At 36.9% G+C, this 14,255-nt stretch overlaps 1 protein-coding gene across 5 annotated transcripts in view; it reads left to right on the top strand.

Moving 5' to 3' along the window:
- LOC139758072 (serine/arginine-rich splicing factor 5-like) overlaps positions 1-11,950 on the top strand; it is a 63,521-nt gene extending 51,571 nt beyond the window's left edge. For all 5 annotated transcript variants that reach the window (XM_071679150.1, XM_071679148.1, XM_071679152.1 and 2 more), the window contains 5 exons: positions 1,219-1,292; positions 2,455-2,622; positions 2,792-2,911; positions 8,619-8,786; positions 10,062-11,950. In XM_071679150.1, the coding sequence (XP_071535251.1) occupies positions 1,219-1,292; positions 2,455-2,622; positions 2,792-2,911; positions 8,619-8,786; positions 10,062-10,158 (627 nt within the window). In that variant the 3' untranslated portion in view covers positions 10,159-11,950. The remainder of the gene's footprint in view (positions 1-1,218; positions 1,293-2,454; positions 2,623-2,791; positions 2,912-8,618; positions 8,787-10,061) is intronic.
- The last annotated feature ends 2,305 nt before the right edge of the window (positions 11,951-14,255 follow it).

Raw genomic sequence — 14,255 nt, forward strand, 5'->3', positions numbered from 1 at the left:
GGAGAAATTTTTAAACTATAGTTCCTTATTATTTAGAGTTTCAAGTAACCACATAGGCTGATTTAACATGGTAAAACCCATTAGGCAAAAATGTATCCTGTCACTGTAAGAAATAAATTTGGTAATCAAATTATAGAGTAATGCATTCAGACATTGTGAAGTTTGCAGCCAGTGTTGTGTAAGGGGTCACATAGACATACTCTTCATTAGTAGCCTTCTAAAGATGCTGCTAATCATGAAATGTCTTTTTAAGACAACGTAAGAGAGAGAACGAGAGGTCGTAGCTTGAGGCTTGATGGAGGAGGATGGACGCGCAGTGTCGTGCTGGCCAGATCCTAGGACCATCCTCAGTTGGAACACGCGAGCCAGCTCAAGCCAGCCTTTCCTTACCTGACCACACAAAATGAGATATTTCCTAGATTGACTGTCTTCTGTACGGCCTTGTACTGAGGCTGTTGTTGCTGCTCTGCACATCACCTGTGTACCTGTAGCTCTGGTGGAGGGTGGGGTGAGCCCCCCTCCACAAGGGTTTATTGCATCTTAGGGGTGGCCCTTTGCTGGGGCCAAGAGATGGCAGATGTTGGCCTGTTGCTGTCGGAGGTTGGCCTCGCGGTAGTGGGTGCAGGCGACCTCGCGCTGTTGAGTAACGACTCCGCATTTCCCTTGAATTACTGATCCCCATAACCAGGACAGGTAAATCAGGGTACCAGACTGGACTGCTGAATTGGCCTTAAAAGTATGTAGCATTCCTAGAGTTGGAATTATGAAAATTGCCTTTAAATGTTGTCAGTCTGGCATTCATTTAAGAGAAGTAATGTGGCATAATTCCTTCATGATCTGAATGCCTTTCATTGTGGTGTTATGTGTGTGCCTCTTCATTTCAGGAGCATAACTAGACCTCATATGAGTCCTAAATACTTAGTGTACTCTGTCTTAACCTTGAAGTTAGGGTTAGATATATATTTGTGGTGTGCCTTTTTTTCCCTTTGTTGTAAATAACATTATTGATTTGACTACACATATGTAAGCATTTTAAGTACATGAAGGTTCTCTTAATAATTTTCAGTATAGTGTTATCTAGAAATGTTCTGTTCTTGTAGAATTAATTATATAGGACTTTAGATATCTTGTGTAGGAAGAGCACACTTTACTTTTTTCTTCTTTGTGTGTGTTTCCATATGTGTGCAATAGAGTCTAACGTAGATTTCCCATTGGCAGGATCTTAAAGACTTCATGCGACAAGCAGGGGAAGTTACCTATGCTGATGCCCATAAGCATAGAAGAAATGAAGGGTAAAGACTCAGTGCATTTGTTATGTACTTTGTTTTAGAATATACTTAGAGGCTATTAAGCATTTTGCAGTGATTTGTACTTAGACTTGAGTGGAGCATCACAGCCAAATGGTTAAAGAACTGAATGTAGATATGATATGTTGGTCAGAACAGAGAGGGATCAGAAGAATGCAGAATAAGTATTTAAGGGAGGAAGACAGTACAAAGGTTGTGAGAAAAATAGTACAAGAATACACTCAAAATATGTAAAAGCTTGTGGTGTTGATGGAATTGTGAGTGGGATGGTAAAGAGTGGAGGTGAGTTGCTGTTAGATGGATGTTGAGAGTTTGTGTAGAACAGCTTGGAGAAAAGGTCATTTGTGTATGATTGGATGAAGACAATATAAAGACAAATGGAATAAGTGATAAGAATTAAGGAGTTGATTATGGGTAGGTGTGCTGAAATTAATAGTGACCTTTTACCCTTATGAAGGACATGGGGATTATGAAAAGTGAAGAGGACTTACAGACCAAATTTATGCACTTGGGTAGGATGGTAATTGTAATACTGAAGTTGAGAATTTAAGGTTTAGGTATTTGGAAGAGGTGATCTGCAGGAATGGTTGACAGAAAACATAAGTTTAGGCGAGAATTATGCAAGAAAGAAGAATGGGAAATGTTCTGAAAAATCTGGTTAATGGGAAGATTTTTAATATGTGCAAGAAGCTTGCAATTATTAGAGTTCTTGGCTGACTGGATGGAGACCATGGTGTTTCTAGGAACAGTTAGGTCAGAGAAAAAGGTATTAGAGTAGAGATGGATAACTTCCTTAGAATAATTTGAGATAGGGGTGTGTGGTGTGAAGAAATTATTGGAAGATCTTAGTTGCTCAGGGCAAGATTTATATCCTTTAAGGAAGCCAAAGGAGTGATATTTGATCATGGCTGAGTAATTCTGTGTCTTAAAGTGGAGTGAAAAATTATTAAGCACTTAGTGTGAGATCTCATGGTCTTGTGAACACAATAGACATAAGCAGATGTGTATAAGTGAACTAAGAGGTTGTATGTACTTGATCCAGCTTGTTGAAACTGGAATTAGTTGAAGGTAACGGATAGATAGATAAAATATCAGTTGGATTTTTATGTTAAGGACTGCAACTGATTTTGATTATCTCTCTTGGCAGTGTTGTAGAATTTGCCACTTACACTGATATGAAGCAGGCTATAAATAAGTTAGATGGTAAGGAGCTTCATGGTCGACGGATTCGCTTGATAAACGACTCCAGACGATCTCGTAAATCACACTCACGATCATCCTCAAGATCACGGTCTAGGTCTCGTTCTTACTCAAGGTAAAGTCAATGATTTTTTTTTTATTTGATGTTATATTTAGTGGTGCTGATAACTGTGAAATTGTTTCAGAATTTATAGAATATATTAAGATCATGTATTGAAAATTCCTTAATTATGTAGAAGTATTATACCAAGCTTACAAGTGACATTTTATCAATGAATTTTCAGGTCTCGTTCCCAGAGCCGATCAAGGTCACGTTCTCAGTCCAGGTCCCGATCACGATCTCATTCCCGCTCCCGATCACGTTCCCACTCACCTTCTCGTTCACAGAGTCGTTCACATTCAAGGTCAGCTCTTTTACTGTACCACCGCTTTAAGTTGCTTAACAATAAACATGTTATGCCTTATTTTAAGAATGTTCATTCCTGGAAGTGTAATTGGGAGAAGTACTTGTTCACCAACTTTTATCAAACAAATAATGCCTAATGTGTATAGAACATTTTTGTGCACAAGTAGAACCGTCCCTTGTTACTGTCACCTTCATTACTTCATACCGACATTTTTTCAATCTTTCTTTTTTCATCAAAACATTTCCTGTGTTCTTGTTACCAATTCCCTCTCCAAATCACTTGGGAGTCACATTTTTATCTCCAGGGTCATTGTGTCCCACAAGCTGTAAGAAATTCTCTTAAGATCCACAGGGTTTAGAACCCTGTAATCTCCTGCTTCCTGGTGTGGCTTACACCTCTCACTCTTTAGTAACCACCTTTCAGTAGTTGCAGCCTTCAGCTTGGTTTGAGTCCTCCCTTTGCCAGTCAACATCCTCCATTCAATGATGATGTCATCCTGCCAGCTTGATGACTAGTGGGTCACACTGGTCACCTCATAGATCTTTGGATCCTCAGATGTGTTGGGTCTGCAAGCTTTTCTTTTTGTTTGTATTCTTCCACTCTGCTGAGGATAAGTATCCCTCTATGATTTTCTTTGGATGTTGTGTGTACATGTGTGTGAGTTATTTATAGATACTCTGTACTGTATGAAAGTATTACATATATTCAATGTTACCTCCCTCTAACCTGAGTTGGATTGTTTACTTTTTTGTCTGAGGTATTTAGTATTTAGGCTCAAAATAGGAGAATACACAGAAGTAGGGATTAGAATAAGGACATTCCAGAGAAACATTGATTCAAGCTTAAGTTTAGTGTTAATTAGGGTTAGCACCAGTCAGACTGGCCTCCATACATTGTTTGTCTAACACAATATTCTTCACTTATGCAGAATATTGTTTAGTAAACAAAAAGCTTTTTTAGTTTAGTCCTAGGAAGTGTTTTTCATTTTCATAGAAACTGCTTTTTGAACAGGGTTAAAAACATTGAGTATCTTGTATCTTGACCAATTCTTAATGCAGTGAACTGTTTTTCCTTTGGAATAGTTAGGACAGCAGTTAATGGACTAATGACATTTCTGGATTATGAATAGAGCTGTAGAAGGTGATGAAATGGTTAAATGGTTTGGACATATGGAGAGGAAGAGTGAGGTGAGGTTGACAAAGAGGACATATGTGTTAGAAATGGAATGGTCAAGGGGAATAGGAAAACCAAAGTGATGAAAGGATGCATGAGAGAGATTTTGAACCATCAAGGCCTGAACTTGCAGCAGGGTGGAAGATGTGTAAGAGGTAATCTGTATGATGTGGTATACAGTGGTCGACATGCTGTAAGTGGATTGAACCAGGGTATTTGAAGTGGCCAGGGGAAACCATGGAAAGGTCTTTGGGGCCTGGGTATGGTTTCAGTGCATTGCACATAATAACTAGAGAATGAATGTGATCTAATGTATCCATTTATTTATCTGTTCTTGGTGCTACTTCACTTATGCAGAAAACATTGAACAAGTATGAAAGAACATTTTTAACAGATGAAGATAAACTTTTCATAAAGAATATGAATGTCAGTTCAAAGGAATTTTTTCTTTTGATATGAATTGACTTTAATAGTGGCCATGTAAATCTGGCTCCCTTCACTGATGATACAATTAAGGATAACTATGATGCAAGATCATTTTCCAGCTATGTTTTTAGGTTGTTAGTGACATCTGTGGATAATAGATGGAATCCTACATCTGCTGGGAATTCAAATGAGGGCAGGAACCATTAAACCTGATATGAAGCACTGGGAAGTGATTCCTAACTTGAGGCATAGAATAGTATAGAGGGTTTCTCCATTTCCCAGAATGTCTTAGATCCAGGGTGTGAAATTTTTATTTTTTTCTATGGATTATGCAGTGTATGGACTGATGCCCAATTTAGGTTGGTGTCCATGACAACAGAAATGTTTTTAGGGAGAGAGGCATGTAACTGGATCTTTTCATATAGGGTTAACCTTTAGGTAGATATTTTCTCCCAGAAACAGATATCCCTTTGTCATCTAGTGTCTCCAGTTTTTGATGACTGGCATTGGCTTCACTTGTTCTGATTATGATTTGTAATTTTTAGAACCAAATTGACTTCTTTCCTTAACTAAATCTTCAGGAGAGAATGTTTATATCTTTTCTTTTGTAAAGGGGTTTAATGACTCTGGCAGTCCCAAATGATCGATACATTCTATATGCCAGAACTTCATGTATGATTCCCCTCAGCTGATTCTACGAGTACTCAGACTCCCTCAATCTGGGGTCAGGAGTTGTGTCAAAATGATTGGTTTTGAAATTTACATGATGGATTTTCTGCCTGGTCCTCATGGTCCAGGTTTGATGCATGGCCTTGAAATTAAGGTGTGAAGCTTGATGTGTAAATATCTGTCTGGAGGCATTAAGAGTTTAAAGATTCAGATTCTTTTGGGTATTCTAAAGCTTTTTCTTTAGAATACCTGTATATTCATTCTTTAAGGACTACTTTTGAGGAAACTCATGCCGTATGTCCAGTTACAAATCTGAGAGTATCTTGAGATCTTTAGATAACAGCAAGTACTACTTTTGAGGAAATTCATGCCATATGTCCAGTTAGAAATCTGAGAATACCTTGAGATCTTTAGATAATAGCAAGTACCCCTTTTTAGGTCTACCAGGCAGTTTGAAACCCCTTTCAGTGGGAACATTTCATTTCATTTGAAACTTGGGCTTTATTGGCTCAACCTGACCTGTATGTCAGAGCCATGATGTAGAGGGGTACTCTAAGCTAACTTTTCGGAGAAGAAATATCCTAAGGGAGTTTTACTTAGGTCTTTAACGTTCCTCAATACATTTGTCAGTGATAGTTTGGCTTAGATGCTAAGGTTCAGTCTCATAGGCTTTAGGCTTACCTCTTGTAAGGCAGAGAATTGATTTGCCACAAATTAATCACAAGGTAGGTTTGTAGTCATCTTCTTTCCTAGTTTAAAAGTTTATCTCTAACTTTCCAACTCCTCCTCCATGTTGTCATGACCTAATTGCTTGTGGGGCAAACTGACTTGTGGGAGAAAAATGAGTTTTGAGGAATGAGGCATTTTTCTCTCCAAGGTGATGTCCTGAAAGTAAATTTGCTGATTGTTCTTTCTGTTGATGGATGATAGCCACCTTAGGGGTGACATCCATGTTGTGATGAGTTACGAGGTGATCATCCAGTATGGTCTTCATGGGACAATGACCTCATTGCAGGATGTTGACTGCTGATTGAAAGGGAGCATACCCAGAGTGAGATGGGCCATGACCACTGAATGGTGGATAGTGCAGCATGAGAGGCATTAACCTCAGCTAGAGGTGGAAGGTTAAAGGTCTCAAAACCATAGAGAGATCATGGAGATTCTCTCAAAGCTCACGAGACACCATCCCAGAGAAAAAAAGTTTTTCAAAACTCATTTTCTTGGTACCTCAATAGTTATTTGCATTTCCATTATAGTGGTTAAAAAAGATTTCTTACTATTTCTATGAATAATACTCTTGTTGGTCAGTTACCATTTTGCATATTTTCCTGGGGGTAACATTCATATCTTTCTCCCACTTTAAAAGGTCTGATCTCAGATTTCTTGTTTTATTGCTTTGTTTCTTTTTGACTTAGATACTCTTGGGTTCTTGTCCATGATTTGTACTATTATTTACACATTCCTAGTTAGATTCCAGTTTTCATAAGGGTTCTCTTTATCTTATTCCTGTTACTTATTTTTTCAAGTATTCTATTTCCATTTAAGGTGTGATTTTCCCTTTAGGTTTTTTATTGGAAAAGGGGTCCAGTGGTTTGATGAATAACTGTATACATATTATGGTTTTATCCTTGGGGATAGGGGAGAAAGAATACTTCCCACGTATTCCCTGTGTGTCGTAGAAGGCAACTAAAAGGGAAGGGAGCGAGGGGCTGGAAATCCTCCCCTTTTTTTTTTTTCCAAAAAAAGGAACAGAGAAGGGGGCCAGGTGAGGATATTCCCTCAAAGGTCCAGTCCTCTGTTTTAAACGCTACCTTGCTAACGCGGGAAATGGCGAATGGTATGAAAGAAAAAAGAAATATGCTTTATAGTTATTTTGCCATTTATTCCATTTTGATCTTTTTGATGCTGTCTCTAATTTTCTATTCTTGCTATTTCTTCATTATGATATCCTGTTTGGTGCTGGTGTATGTTATTCATATATGTAGTCTGACCATTTATGCATGTTGATATATTATGTGGATTTTTTTTCTTCATCATTTCCTCTTGTTTTTTGGATCTCATATGTAGCATCTAAATCAGTTCAGCTTTTCTTTCATTTCTGTTTCCTTCTCTGCTTTGATCATGTTCCTTTTTCTTCATGGTGTTTCATTATTCTAATTTTTGATTCTTGAAGCGTAATTCAGTCTGTCTATCTCTCTATATCTCTGATGCTTGTTCCCAGCTGGAACTCCCTCAAGGGGGTCGACATGGCAATAATCTCTCCATAACTAGTGAACTCCAGCGCTGCTTTTTAGCCTTTGCTGACTCACCCTTAACAGGGCACTGGCAAAGGGTATTCCTAACAAAAACTCCTACCTAATGTTCTTACTGACTACTACTTAGTAATGTTCCTACCGAATGCTGTTACTTAAATGTTCCTACTACCACTTTCTATTGCTCCTGCCAATTTGCCAAAAGGGAGTGCAAGAATGAGCTGTGTGAATTAAGTGTTGTCAAGTGTTATGTATGACGAGAAGAGATTATACATAAGTGGACAGAATGCCAGAGGCCCACGTGTGGGCAAGGCAGAAAGAAAAAGACAAGACAGCCATCTGAGTCAGAGTGCAGCTGGACAACCACTAACTCTCCCAATACTCAGGTGGTTAGTGCTGATAATATACCTCCCTGGTCGTTCACTTCTTACCAACTATTACTCATTCTTTTCTATTATTGGATTTCTTAAAATCCACACTTATTCCCTATACATTCTTAGAATATCACTTGTTAATAGCAAATTTTGTCTCCATTAGACCTTGTGGATGTGTGGATCTACTCTCACAACTACAGCCATTAACATGATATTTGTTAAGTCTGTAGGATATTTTAGCTTGAGTATACCTACACTCCTCTTTATCGTAACATCCTATGACAATGAAGTTTCTAAAGAGGATTGCTTTCACACTCATTTTGTGATGATTATACAGGAATTCATCAAAGTATTTGCACTTGCCTGTTCGGTATTTTTGCTTATATTCATTTCTCTTGCCTCAGCTCTTGGTTACTTTTCACTTTCTTCATTCTCTTTAGGTTTCATGTTATCGTATGAGTTTGATTCTCTGTTAGTAGTTTACGTCTGTCCTTTTGTTTCTCCTGCATTTTTATTGTACTTTTCACTGGGCTCATTGTTGTTTCCTTTGTTTGTTTCTTATTGACACCCAATTGCTCAGTATTCCTTATCCTCATTTTTACTTTCTTGTATTCCATGAATTCCATCATTTTTGTTTACCTCATTATCTTTTCCTTCCATATTTGTTCTGTTCATTATGCATACTATACAATGTTCTCTGTGTGCACATATCATAGTTTCATAATTAACCATTGACCTTACCTTATATTTTATGTTTGATTGTCACGGCTCCGAATTTTTGACTTCATGCTGATGATTTTCCTTCACCAGAAATGGGCGAATGAAAAAGTCACGCTCTAAGTCCAACTCAAAGTCCCGCTCCCGTTCTCGATTGCAGTCTCGCTCACACTCAAAGTCCAGGTCCAGATCTAAGTCAAGATCCAAATCCAGATCCAAATCTCCTTCACGTTCTCAGTCTAAGGAGAAAACCAGATCCAGGTAAATAGATAATAAATAAGGAACAGTTTATATGATCCAGGCAGCCATTCATCTGAAAATATTCAGTTGAATTAATAATTGGGAGGTCATAACTAGTTAATTAGTCACAAGAGAGCTTATTATGATCAAGGTGGGACTGAATATTTGTATGCTTTGAATAAGCACTCGAGGAAAATGTATCAACGTAGCACAGAAAATTTTATGGTTTATATATAATACATTTGATGGTGATGAATTAAACATTAAGTGATGTAAAGTTACATATAGGTTTAATTGCAGTTGAAATACATTAGGTATTTAATGGTGAACATTTAGTAATGTAAAGATACGTACTTGTTGAACTGCAGTAACACTGTGTCGACATATATTATGTCTTAAGTGGTGAACATTGTAATGAATATTTTCATAGTGGTTGTGTTACACTAATATAGTAGTATATACTGCTAATTTGTATGTTTCTGTCAAAACAGCATGTTGTTTGTACCATTGCCAGAAATTTTAGCCATGTTTTTTGTTAGTAAATGTCAAAATTATGGCATCGTTTTTCTGAAGATTAGATATGAATTCAGAATTAACTGTAATCCAAATACCGTACACTTTTGACAAGGAATAATTGGGAATGGTCTGTTTTCTTTCTCATGTATTTGCAGGTAGATCTCCAGTCCATAATCCAAAGTCCAGAAGCACTCAGAATTCAAATGCACATACTTTTAAGATCCTTGGGAATAGAGGAAAAATACTTTTGTGTTGTAGAAGGTGACTAAAAGGGGTGGAAACCCTCCTCCTCTTGTATTTCAGTTTCTGAAAGTTGGAACGAAAGGAGCCAAGCAAGAAGTGCTCATCCTTCTTAAATGCTCATGCTAGGGTCTCTGAATGTCTTTGGATGTAAACTAAATAAGAATGGAGAGATAGGTAAGTGTGCTTGAGAAAAGGAGCGTCTTTGGATGCAAACTACATGAGAAGAATGGAGAGATAGGTGAGTGTGCTTGAGGAAAGAAACCTAGTGTGTTTTAGTGTTCTTGCTCCAAGTGAAACAAAGTTCAGGGCTTGGGTAAGAATGAATTGGGAATTTCTAAGGGGTATAGTCATGGGTTAGTGTGAGAGTGAGAGCTAAGGAAGGAGGAATTGTGAGTGTAAAGAAGGGAGACCAATTGATGTAAGTAAAAGTTGGTTATGAGAGGTGGAAGTAGTGTAACATACATATACTGAAAAAGGATTTGTAAATTTTGGAACCAAAAATTTTCACTCATTAACAAACTGATTCTTTAATCACAGGTCACAGTCACGCAGTCACAGCAAGTCTCCTCTTAAAGAGAAATCCTGCAGCCGATCTCGGTCTCAAACCCCTGATATGAAGACAGAAGACAGTTAAAAATTGGCTTGTATAAATCTGAACTTTTTGTTGTATGTTCAGTATGAAATTATTGAAGTGCTTGATTGTCCTCACCTTAAAGAAGCATATGTATAGAAATGTTCAATTTAGTTTTGGTTGTATAACATGTATACTTACATAAACTTATTGATATATATTTTTTCATTAATGGATAAAAAGATTTTATTAAAGAAATAACGCAGAATCTTCATTATATTCTGTATCTGTTGACAGGGATAAAAGCACAGCACATCTTTTGTGTTGATTATATGTGGTCAATAATTTGATTGAAATTATTTTAAAAGAAGTCTTTACTTTTTAAGTTTGTATAAAGATAATTTGGAGATGAGTGTTTGCAGTTACCTTTTATTGAAGGTGGGCATTCAGCCTATAATTGTTCTGTGACAGGATAACTATGATGAGATGTGATGGTAACATAGTAGCATCATCCTGTACAAACTAGCACATTTTTCTCAAAAAACATGTACCTGAAGTTTTGTGTAGCAAAAGGATTCAGAAACAAAATTTGATAATATTTTCTTGTTTGTCAATAGAAACCTTTATAGAAAGTGGCACCCATGAAGCCCAAACTTATTTTTTGGGACCAGATAGGATTGGCACAGAATTATTTAATGTGTTGTAAAGCTTGTCTCTAAGTTTAAAACCATGCTCTAATCTTGTAACTTCTTACTGAAGATTCGCCCCCTCAGTGAGAGGGGCCCATAAACCAGCATTTAGCTGAAAAGCAAAAAATGAAGTTATGTATATACATATATATATATATATATATATATATATATATATATATATATATATATATGATTTTTTTTCCAGAGGTGAATAATGTCGAAAGCCAGGCCATAATTTTGTATTGCTGTAATTTGGTCTTTCCTCTTTGCTCAACATCATAAAATTTTCATATATCTATTGGAACTGTTCAACCTTTGCATGTTTTAGTTATTAGCTTTTATTATCTGGCAATATTAACCCTTTTGTTGAGTCAGCCTGTGCTCAGCCAATCCCCTCATTGGCTGCTGACTTAGTATGCGTTGTGCAAATTTCACCCCCTGGCCGGTTGATAATGCTATATTTGTCATTGGGAAGGGGTTTTAGTATTTCTTGGTTAGGTTATGGGTGAAGTGACATTCACTCTAATTGAGGGATTGTGCTGCACAGAGTATTAAGCCTGTCAGTTTTGGAAGGTACCTCCCCACTCACCCAGCCTGAGTTGGAGTGTGAGCGAACATACCTACACTTTCTGGATTTCACAGTTGTCAGATTCTGGATGATGCTATAGGCATCATCATCATCTTGTGAAAAGGTTAACACCTAGTTTCACAGCAGCCCATTTCATGAAGTTCCTTTTCCAGCCAGCCTCATCCAGAAGTTTTTGAGTACTTTATAAAGTGAGTTGATTGTGGATGATGAACATTCTTATTTTTGAGATTTACAAAAGATAAGTTTCTGAGCATATGATTACATAATTACCCTAGTTATTTGTGCGAGTTAAAGCCTCTGCATTATTATTGTTATGATTATTATTATATTAACTCATATTGGATGTTTTAGTTAATTTGTGATGACTAGTTAACATTTAATCTTATTTACATTGCCTTGTTTGCGTAGCTTGTTCACGTAAAGTTTTGCTATAAATTGTTTGTGTCCAGGAAAAACATCACTTTTGGTGTGGAAGACCTCTTAGTTTTAAAAATGTATGAAGGATATGTAATGTTCATTTACATCTTGGGTGTATTCTGGTGTACTTCGTATAGAATAAACATGTAATAGTTTCTCCCTATTCCTTTAATTTTTCACCCCTTATCCTATAGTATTTCCACTGTCATATAATTTCTCCATCTACTTTCCTTCTCCTTGTGACCCAATCTTGTCTCGTGTTTTTTCGGAGTCTTCCTTATATGTGTTTTTATTATTATGCATGATTGCTGTTTCCTGCGTCAGTGAGGTAGCACCAGAAAACAGACAAAGAATGGCCTATCCACTCATACGCATATTTTTATTATTATTATTACTATACTTAATTGCCATCTCCTGCGTTAGCGAGGTAACACAAGGAAACAGACGAAAGAATGGCCCAACCCACCCATATACACATGTACATACATAAACGCCCACACACGCATATATACATGCATATACATTTCAACGTATACATACACAGACATATACATATATACACATGTACATATTCATAGTCTGCCTTCATCCAATCCCGTCATCACCCCGCTATACATGAAATAGCATACCCTCCACAGACCTTTCCATGGTTTACCCCAGACTGTTCACATGCCTTGGTTCAGTCCATTGACAGTCCTTTATGCTCATGTATTTTCACTCAAAAAAAATTTCCATTAATCCCATTGTTCCATTGCTCCTTCATTAAGAGTATCCCCAATTATATGCATCTAAATCACTCATTGGCAAATATATTTCAAAAGAATTTACCAACAATATTTTTAAAGACCCATCTACAAATTGAGAATGAAAGGGAATTTTAATTGTGCAAAACAAAATTGTAGGTATCAAATAGCAGATGATATTTTGTGATGCAAATCGAACAAATTCTGCTTATTCATAGAACGGAAACAAAACTTCAGAGAGAGTGAGGTCCACAAGACAGCAGTTCGCCCGTCCTTCACATCCTCAAACTTCAGTGTGGATCAAATCATGTCAGCATCTTCATGTGAATTCATAAAGTACACAATAATTCAATTCCTGAAACCTCATCTTGAAGGAATTAGAATAAACAACCCAACTTGACTAAGTTATATGATGAAACATGTGGAAAACTCTAAAGTAAAGGGCATTGCAAAATAAACACATCTTTTGAAACCACGTCATCAACTATAGTCGGCAGAAATTGGCAGATAGTGTAGAGGTAAATCCACAACCAATATACTAGGAGACTACCTTCTTTAATGAATGTACGTGTGCTTTTAGTGAAATACTAACAAAGCACATAGACTTTTAAGAGAAAAATGTGGGTATTACAAAGAAAATAGATAATGTAGAAATGAATGTGGAGACAGCAGTGGATAGAAGTGATAAACGCATGTCAGGTGTTAAGATAATGAAAAAAACTAATAGGTTTATAGTGTTAGGTAATTAAATGGAAAAAGGAGCCTATTTCTTTTTAGGGATGTTAGTAAGGCATTTTAAGTATTGTAGTAGGAATATGGATAGTTGTGTTACCCTGAGGCTAAGCTGGAAAGTAGCTGATGACAGTTTTGTTGTTCAGGCTTGGAACGACCACTTTGCTCTGCAGAGGACACTTATTTGGAAGTTTAAAGAAAGTCGCCGTAGGTTTGTCAGTGGGTCTTCACCCTAGGTACAAAGTAGGAACTGAAACTATATTAACAGGTATTTGTGGTAGAGTGCAGCCCATCTAAATTGCAAAAAAGTATTACAACACAGATTTGTGAGTTAGTTTCTTATTAGATAGGAGCTTGTTTACTTAAGATGGCCTGAATTCAAACTAGATTGGTATGGGAAGACTGGGTAGGGTTTTATAAGAACGCATGAAGCAAGAATTAGTCAGGAGCACGATGATCATGGTCAAAGAAAATCAAGTCGGTGAGGTCTTGTGATCACACCTGCTAGGCAACAAGTTGTTCTTAGCGACCTAAGGGGATCCGAAAATCTTGCCACATGCCAAATTGTACAAGTTTTTTTTTATAACAGTGTCTGAAGTGTTAACCTAAAACGAAATAGCACAAATACTGTCATAAAAGCTTTATACTACAGCAACAGCAGATGGGGGTATATTACATACTCAAAGGAATATAGCAGAGTTAGCGATCCCAAGGGATTAAAAGTTTTCTGTAGACTTAAATCAGATGGTAGCGTTTTATTATATATGCATGACAGACTACAAGCAATCACGTTTAGAAAACTGTACATAACGTATAAATTTTTCATGTAGTGTACAGATCCCTCAAACACTGTGCAGATAACTTGTGGTAGATTGACTGACGAGTCTAATTAGTAACTCTACATTTCAATTTCAAATTCAGTTGCATATATCGTAGCATAATGATAAGAGATCTTCACATTACAACATGGAAGCAATAATGGATTAG

The sequence above is a fragment of the Panulirus ornatus genome, chromosome 29, assembly GCF_036320965.1.
Source record: "Panulirus ornatus isolate Po-2019 chromosome 29, ASM3632096v1, whole genome shotgun sequence".
NCBI classification, from domain to species: domain Eukaryota; kingdom Metazoa; phylum Arthropoda; class Malacostraca; order Decapoda; family Palinuridae; genus Panulirus; species Panulirus ornatus.